At 46.0% G+C, this 9,013-nt stretch overlaps 1 protein-coding gene across 1 annotated transcript; it reads left to right on the top strand.

The window, feature by feature from the left end:
* Positions 1 to 248: 248 nt before the first annotated feature.
* Positions 249 to 8,432, top strand: Ebp (phenylalkylamine Ca2+ antagonist (emopamil) binding protein). The gene is made up of 5 exons (NM_007898.3): positions 249 to 960; positions 3,325 to 3,682; positions 6,842 to 6,878; positions 6,987 to 7,117; positions 7,928 to 8,432. Exons 2-5 carry the CDS (start codon positions 3,382 to 3,384, stop codon positions 8,149 to 8,151), a joined length of 693 nt encoding a protein of 230 aa, NP_031924.1. The 5' UTR covers positions 249 to 960; positions 3,325 to 3,381; the 3' UTR covers positions 8,152 to 8,432.
* The last annotated feature ends 581 nt before the right edge of the window (positions 8,433 to 9,013 follow it).

Genomic DNA, 9,013 nt, shown 5'->3' with positions numbered 1-9,013 from the left:
AAAGGTTTGGAAACTGAAAATCGTGGAGAGGGAAAATAAAATTGTGATCTATTCGCGATGAATTCAACATGGTCTGTGATTGGCTAATGAGTCTATGATGGCGGGGTCCTGGTCCTGCTTGCGTAGAGCAGGGACAGATTTTGTGGGGGAGGCTTAGTAATACTTCATGGAAAACTGGGGGATCCCTGTACTGATTGGTTCGTCAGATTCGAACGGGGCGGGGTAGGGCAAGACAGAAGAAGGGTTGATGCCTACTGGTCCGTAGGTAATAATTAAAATGACAGTTTGAGATGATCAATATTCTGACTAAATGCTGACGAGGTCTGTTTGCCAACTTGTTTACCGTCATGCCTTCTGTTTGGCTTTTAAGAACTGGCACTGTTGAGAGTCTACACCAACTGCTCAGCAGGAGTGAGGGTTTGAAGGTGACCGATGCTGTTAGGACTGGAGAGTTCTGAGCTCTGGTGGGCGCTAGGTTTGTTTGTACTGAATGTAATCCACCTGTCGTATTCTCTGCATTTGGGCTAAGAATGGGTCCGGGAACTGATTGGTTGCCTAGAAAACTTAGAAGACCACGCAACTCCGGTCACTAGCAAATGTTGAGGGTTTCAAATTTCAGCCTCATCTTGTGCGATTGATAAGAGGGCAGGGAAATTGAAGCTCAGAATAGCATAGATTTGCTATCGGGAGAAAGCGCCCACAGACCTTGGAGGTCTCCACCCTACTCCTGACTTGGTCTCAGCCAACAGGGAAGATGACACCATAGGCGAGGACAGGGCCTGCGACATTCGGAGGACTCCTATTGGCAGAAGCCACCTTCTCCACTTCACTATTGGTCCGCTCCATCGGGCGGGGAAGCGCTAGAGCTGAGCGGAACTGGGGCTATTAGGGAGCCTGCAGGTCTTCCTGGAAAGTCGCAAGCCTGTGTTAGGAAGTCGCCCTGCGATCGCGCCGCCTGGGGTGAGTGCCAGCCAGCTTGTCCGAGCCCCTCCACGTGCCCAGACCCTCCACGACAGCGGTTTGCCTGCGAGTCCTGCCCTACCCTGCGCTTGCGCGGGACCCGGGCCCTAAATCGGTTGTCCAGACGACGGAAGACTCGCCCTCTCGTTGGGCAGCTACAGTGGAGGGTTCTGGTTGTGATTGGTGGTCTCTGGGCTTTGTTTTCCTTTCTCTTGGTTAGCGCCGCCCGTGAGACCCCTGCTTTTGCTACTTCTAGCTTGTTGCAGGGTGGCACACTAATTGCCTGGACTCTTGCTTTTGAAACGTGGTGCTTGGGGCCGCAGCTCTGATTCCTCATCTCTGCAGCCCCCTGCGGGTGGGAGTAGCGTCCAGTTAAATCTCAGCCACTGGACCCTGCAGTGCACCCCGACTACATTCCTGTGTCTTTCCAACAAACTGAGCCCCAAAGTGCTAGGACCTGGCTTGTTGACAGTGACTCGCCCACCAGACTGTGATCATACTCTGTGACTAGCAACCAGAAGTACAACTCGATGATGCTGGCAGTACAATCTGATGATTCCTCTTTAGAGCCTCAGGAGCCTCTGCCTAGGTGTACCAGCGGCCTTGAAACCCGCTGTGTCAGAAAAAAACGATAGGGGGTATCACAATGAAGCAAAGTTAGAGAGTTTCTGCTGCACTTGACAAAGGAAAGGAATGCACCTAGGCACCCAGCAGAAGCTCTTTATCTGACTTGGAGGTCTTGGAAGCTACTTAATGTCTAAGTTTGTTTGAATGTAGTATCTTGCTATTTAGTTCTGGCTACCCTGAACTTTCTGCCTCCCAAGTGCTGGGATTAAAGACCTGCGCCACCATGCCCAGCTTCCCCGAACTTTCTAGGTAGACCAGGCTAGCTATGGCAATGCTTCAGCTTCGCCCCGCAGAATGTTGGGATTTCAGGTATGTGCTACCATGCAGTGTTATATAACTGAGTGGAAATATTAAGGAAAGTGTGAGCCGGGAGGTGGTGGCGCACGCCTTTAATCCCAGCACTTGGGAGGCAGAGGCAGGTGGATTTCTGAGTTCGAGGCCAGCCTGGTCTACAAAGTGAGCTCCAGGACAGTCAGAGCTATAAAGAGAAACCCTGTCTTGAAAAAACCAAAAACAAAAGAAAAGAAAAAAAAAAAGGAAAGTGTGTGGTTGGGGACTTTTTTTTTTTTTAATGCACTGTGCTTAAGCAGTAGATTTCAGTACTTACTTGCCGGTGAAGATGGTAGAGAAAACTTGTTGATCAAAGAAATCTTTATGCATGTTTGGCAAGGACTTTGGATTTGAGTCCATTACCCAGTTTTGACAGGTTTGTGCTGTTTGTTTCGCAGAAGGGTTTATAGTTCTTTTACAGGTGACCTTGTCAAATACGTCAACATCTCTGCCATTCCTACCGAGAGAGTGAGGAGGACCTTTTTCCTTCTCATGGCTACTCGATTTTCTACCTAGCTCTCCTGTCACAAGCCAGGCCCGCTTCTTGTTGCTATACTTGCCAGGGGCCTCAGCCAAGCCTTTATTCTTTATAAGGTTTCAGATCTGAGCTATGGTCCCTTTTTAAGATTTATTTTATTTTATATGTGTATTTGAGTATTATGACTATTATGAGTATTATTTTATATGAGTATTATGACTGCATGTATGTATGTGCCCACAGAAGCCAGAAGGTGTTGGATCCCCTGGAACTGGAGTTAGAAATGGTTGTGAGCCACCATGTGGGTGCTTGGAATTGAACTCAGGTCCTTTGCAAGAGAAAGTGCTCTAAATCACGGATACATCCCCAGTTATATTCTTTTTTTAAAAAATGGTATTTATTTAATGTATATGAGTACACTGTAGCTATCATCAGACACCCCAGAAGAGGGCATAAGATCTCATTACAGATGGTTGTGAGCCACCATGTGGTTGCTGGGAGTTGAACTCAGTACCTCTGGAAGAGCAGTCAGTGCTCTTAACCTCTGAGCCATGTTTTCAGCCCCCCACTTCCCCCCCCCCCAGTTATATTCTTGAAATGCCTCAAAATTAGATCCCTTTCTCCCCCCCCCCCCCCACCTTTCCTTTCCCCACTTCTCCTTCTGAGACAGGGTATTACTTTGTAGCCCTGGCTAACCTGGAACTCACTGTGTAGGCCAGACTGTCGTCAAACTTACAGAGATCCACCTGCCTTCAAAGTCTGGGCCTCATTGCATAAGTGCGTGTGACACCAGCTTCAGCTAAACTTGGTCATTTTAAAATCCAGGCTTATAAGTTATTCGGTCAAATAATAGATACAGTTCACTTACATTTCTTGTTGAAAAGTATTTGGATTTGGTTTATCTCACCACGTGCTTTCTGTTTGCCCAGGTTTTTCTGTCCCTTTGTCCTCGTTTATGTACGAAGCTGCCAGCGGGCCATAGAAACATGACCACCAATACGGTCCCCTTGCACCCGTACTGGCCCAGGCACCTGAAGCTGGACAACTTCGTGCCTAATGACCTCCCGACTTCGCATATCCTGGTTGGCCTCTTCTCCATCTCTGGGGGCCTAATTGTGATCACGTGGCTGTTGTCTAGCCGAGCTTCCGTCGTCCCACTTGGAGCTGGGCGGCGACTGGCCTTGTGCTGGTTTGCTGTGTGTACCTTCATTCACCTTGTGATCGAGGGCTGGTTCTCTCTCTACAATGGCATCCTTTTAGAAGACCAAGCCTTCTTATCCCAACTCTGTGAGTCCTGAGTTCTTGTATTGTGGGAGGGAATTTTCTGGGTAGAGATTCACTTTGATAGTTACCCACTCACCAATGCTTTCTCTTTTTTTTCTAATTTTGTTAACTTTTTTTTTTTTTTAAACCCTGAGCAGTTGTTTTCTGTGCTGGGATTCTTCATTTTTATCTTTTAAATTTATTAATTTTTAAATGATTTATTTTATGTATATGAATACAGTGTTGCTGTCTTCAGCCATACCAGAAGAATGCATTGTGTCTTAGTCAGGGTTTCTATTCCTGCACAAACATTGTCAAGAAGCAAGTTGGGGAGGAAAGGGTTTATTCAGCTTACACTTCCATACTGCTGTTCATCACCAAAGGAAGTCAGGACTGGAACTCAAGCAGGTCAGAAAGCAGGAGCTGATGGCCATGGAGGGATGTTCTTTACTGGCTTGCTTCCCCTGGCTTGCTCAGCCTGCTCTCTTATTGAACCAAGACTACCAGCCCAAAGATGGCACCACCCACAATGGGCCCTCTCCCCTTGATCACTAATTGAGAAAATGCCTTACAGTTGGATCTCATGGAGGCATTTTCCCAACTGAAGCTCCTTTCTCTGTGATAACTCCAGCTGTGTCAAGTTGACACAAAACTAGCCAGTACACATCGGATCCCATTACTGATGGTTGTGAGCCACCATGTGGTTGCTGAGAATTGAACTCAGGACCTCTGGAAGAGCAGTTGTGCTCTTAACCACTGAGCCATCTCTCCAGCCCAAATTTATTAATTTTCATTTTGTGTTTATGAATGTTCTGCCTGCACATAAGTGTTTATGCCTTGTACATACCCATGGAGGAGGGAAGAAGGCACCAGATCCCCTGAAACTGAAATTAAGGATGGCTGGGCTTTTCTTTTCTTTTCTTTTTTTTTTGGTTTTTCGAGACAGGGTTTCTCTGTGTAGCCCTGGCTGTCCTGGAACTCACTCTGTAGACCAGGCTGGCCTCGAACTTAGAAATCCACCTGCCTCTGCCTCCTGAGTGCTGGGATTAAAGGCATGTGCCACCACGCCTGGCTGGGCTTTTTTTTTTAATCTTTAATTTTTTTTTACATTAATTTATTTTATGTATAAAACACTGTAGCTGTCTTCAGACACCCTAGAAGAGGGTATCAGATCCCATTACAGATGGCTGTGAGCCACCATGTGGTTGCTGGGAATTGAACTCAGGACCTCTGGAAGAGCAGTCAGTGAGTGCTGTTAACCGCTGAGCCATCTCTCCAGCCCTAATCTTTTTGTTTTTGTTTTTGTTTTTGTTTTTTCGAGACAGGGTTTCTCTGCATAGCCCTGGCTGTCCTGGAACTCACTTTGTAGACCAGGCTGGCCTAGAACTCAGAAATCCGCCTGCCTCTGCCTCCGGAGTGCTGGGATTAAAGGCGTGCGCCACCACGCCCGGCCCAATCTTTTTTTTAATTAATATTTTTTATTTTAATTTGATGTACATGAGTGTTTTGCCTACATAAATGTCTGTATAATCCATGTATGCAATACCTGCAGATCAAAAGAGGGAATTGGGACCCCCTAGGACCAGAGCTAAAAAGGATTATGAGTCACAATGTGCATGCCCTGACCTTCTGAAAAGCAGTCAATGATCTTATCTGTGTGTGTGTGTGTGTGTGTGTGTGTGTGTGTGTGTGTGTGTATGTATGTATGTATAGGTATACGTGTACCACCACTGCCCAGAGAGACAAGGCTAGTCTTGAACTCAGAAATTCTCCTGCCTCTCTGCCTCCCAGATGCTGGGATTAAAGGTCTCTACCATCACACCCAGCCTGTTAATTGTTTGATGAGTCATCATATAAATGATAGTGTGGCACACCTGCACTTCCAAATGTTGCTTTTGAAAATGGGGTCACTCAGCTGAGCAGTGGCGGTGCATGGCTTTAATCCCAGCACTCAGGAGGCAGAGGCAGGCAGATTTCTGAGATCGAGGCCAGCCTGGTCTACAGAGTGAGTTCCAGGACAGCCAGGACTACACAGAGACACCCTGTCTCAAAAAAAGTGGGGTCACTCATTTCATAAAGCATAAACATTATAAAATTATTGGCTTGTACAGTACTGAAGGGTATTTCCCCCAAGAATTCTATATTCTTGACAATGTCTTTTTGGCCCCAGGAATAAAACTGCTATGAGCATTCTATTTTACATGCACACACATATGTGCATCCATCCATCCATATACATACACACAGCTGTTCTCATTTACCTTAAATAACTATAGACAGGTGAATGGCTGGCTTTTATGGTAGCTATGGTTACAGTTTTAGGGGCGAAGCTCAGCACTCTAGTGCTTACTTGGCACATTCAAGGCCTTGGACTTCATTTAGGTTGCGAGAGAACCCTACCAAACTGTTTTCAGAAATGATTGTACAGTCACAGTCCCATCATGACAGCAGAGCTCTGGTTCCTCCACATCCACTTGGTGCCATCATGTGTTTCCTAAATTAGTCCCTGTAGTAGATGTGATGGCTTTTCCTTGAGGACTAATGACGCTGTGAGCACCTTCCATACGTTCATTGGCCATTTGGAAATTCTTTGGGAAGAACCTATTTAAACCCCTTGCCTGTTCTGGGGTTATGGTTTGGAAGAGGTGTTGGGGATAGAACCCAGGGCCTCAGATATGCTCTATCAGTGAGCTACACTCTTGGATCTTCCAATTAACTGCTCACTCTTTCATGCACCTATCATATGTATGTGTTCATATGTATGTGTGCACAAACTTGCTCGGTCCCCCTCCAACCTCCACCTCACTCTCCATCTTCTATTTTTTTCCAGACGGAGTTTCATGCAGTCTGGGCTGGCTCCTAAGTATCTATGTAATTAAAGGATGAACTTGAACTTCTCAGCTTCCTGCCTCTACCTCCCCAGTGCTAAGATTACAGACATGCACTATTACGCCTGAGCCACATGCTCCATCATTTATACTTCCTTTTATACTGCATACCATGTAACCTCTGCAACATTGTTCCATATCAGTCTTTACACAGACTATATAAACACACACTTCAGAAGCAAAAGTACTACCTCCACTGTACACAGTATTATAATGTTTGCTGTCTTACAGTGATTATCATAGATACAAGTTCTGTTTCCTGACTTAATTCTTCATGTATCTCTGTTTCCCTCAGGGAAAGAGTATTCCAAGGGAGATAGCCGATATATCCTGTAAGTATTTGGCCTGTGTTAGTGGAAACCTGCATTGGTTTGTGACAATGGTGAGTTGGGGACATTAATGAGAGCACAATGATGCCAGTGTCCTCTTTTCTCTTGCAGTAGTGACAGCTTCGTCGTCTGTATGGAGACTGTCACAGCTTGTCTCTGGGGACCACTCAGCCTATGGGTAGTGATTGCCTTTCTCCGCCAACAGCCCTTCCGCTTTGTCCTACAGCTTGTGGTGTCTATGGGTAAGAAAGCCTATATACCTGGCACTTCAAGGGTTCCTGGGGAAATCCATAGACACAGGCACATCCCCATGGGTGAGAGCTCCTAAGTGTCCATTCAGGGATGAGACATGCTGAGTTATAGGCTCCTTGGTGTCTTGACACACCTCAATCCCTCTCCGTGCTTGCCTTCCCAGCCGAAATGTATATTTCTCTTCTTTCTCCATCAGTTTCCTACAAAGGTTACGATGTGATGTATTCGATGCTGCCCAACACTCCTGGGTCCTCCAGAAGCAGGCCCCGGAGTGTTAGCTTTCTTTTGTTTGCTTACTTGAGCTCTCTTTCATTCTGAAATCCTGAGTTGTCATGCATTCTAGGATTTTAAGCTTGCCTTCAGTTCTATTATGAGCTGCCCTGAGTTAAAGTCTCCATGCTCTTGCTGGGTGTCGGGGTGCATGGGTACATGCTTATAATCCTACCATGCAGAAGGCTAAGGCAGGATGATTGCGAGGTTAAGGTCAACCTAGGCTACATAGCAAGACTCTCTCTCTTTCTCTCTCTCTGACACACACACACACACACACACGGTGGGGTGGGTAGGAGGTAGGGGTAGAGGGAGGGAAGGAGGGTTGGGGAGAAGAAGGCAAGAAAGGAAAAAAAGATCCCCAGACTCTTGATTTCTGAAATTTGTACCTCGTTATGTCCGATTTCCAACTTTGGTTTCAGAATGTGGGTTGAATTCTTTGAAGAATTGCCTTGGGGAATACCATGGAGTAGAGCCTGGCTTGTTTTCCTTATCCTCACGAGGACTTTTCCTTCTCTTGCCTCCCACAGGCCAGATATACGGGGATGTGCTGTACTTCCTGACAGAGCTACACGAAGGACTCCAGCATGGGGAGATAGGCCACCCCGTTTATTTCTGGTTCTATTTTGTTTTCCTGAATGCTGTATGGTTGGTGATACCAAGCATCCTTGTGCTTGATGCCATAAAGCATCTCACTAGTGCCCAGAGCGTGCTGGACAGCAAAGTCATGAAAATTAAGAGCAAGCATAACTAAAGAGCCGGAGAGTGGGCTGAGTCCCTGCTGATGAGGCGCTCTCCTCACTTCCCAGAAGACTCAAATCTTCTTCCTCCTCGCACAGGTTGGGGGGGTCAGAACTATCGGACTTGTCCCACTCAAACATGATGAGTGAGCACACAAAGGGCCAGAGTCAGAAAAGGAAGGGAACAAGTTGAGCTACTGCTAGGAACCTGAGGGAAAAGATGGATGAGAAGGTGGCAAGTCCGTGACGGTGGCAACTTCCCAAACCAGGAAATAAAATGTCTTTTACTATAACACTGAGAGATATTTAATTACTAATCTCAGAAATGTCATATAACACATCTCTCCCATTACTTCGTCATCCATAAACCTCCATCATCACATACATATACCATGTCTGCCCTTACAAACCCTTAACACTGACTGACTCCACACACAGTCATAATTTACCCTGTAGAACCTAGAACTCACTCTACAGACCTCCCTTCAAGATCACCCTATTACTTACCCCATAAATCCTTCCAGTAACCTCATAGTCCTCTCATATAGCTTGGCTGCCGTAACAAAATGATATGGATTGAGCGTTTTAAGCAACAGACATGAATGTCCTCAGGACTGGAGCCAGTCAGTCAAGGTGTCAGAAGGTTTGACTTTAATATTTTTTTTGAAGTCTCTTTCCTTAGTACTGCATTCTGTGTTCTCAGATGTTCTCATATCTCCCTGTGTCCCCTGCTTCTGCTGTTTGTATTCGAACAACTTTCCTCTTAGGACACCATTTAGATTGGATTAGGGTCTATCAAGATAGCCTCATTTTTAACTTAATCACATCTTTTAAAAGACTCTGGCTCTAATAGTCTTGACCACCTTCTCAGGTTCT

Source organism: Mus musculus, chromosome X (assembly GCF_000001635.26).
Source record: "Mus musculus strain C57BL/6J chromosome X, GRCm38.p6 C57BL/6J".
Classification (NCBI taxonomy): domain Eukaryota; kingdom Metazoa; phylum Chordata; class Mammalia; order Rodentia; family Muridae; genus Mus; species Mus musculus.
The sequence above is the reverse complement of the archived record's forward strand: the minus strand, read 5'-3'. Positions and strand labels throughout refer to the sequence as shown.

Coding starts and splice junctions, on each gene's coding strand:
- Ebp (NM_007898.3), top strand. CDS start 3,382: ATGACCACCAATACGGTCCCCTTGCACCCGTACTGGCCCAGGCACCTG. Junction 6,879..6,986: donor GGAGATAGCCGATATATCCT/GTAAGTATTTGG, acceptor TTTCTCTTGCAG/TAGTGACAGCTTCGTCGTCT. Junction 7,118..7,927: donor ACAGCTTGTGGTGTCTATGG/GTAAGAAAGCCT, acceptor TGCCTCCCACAG/GCCAGATATACGGGGATGTG.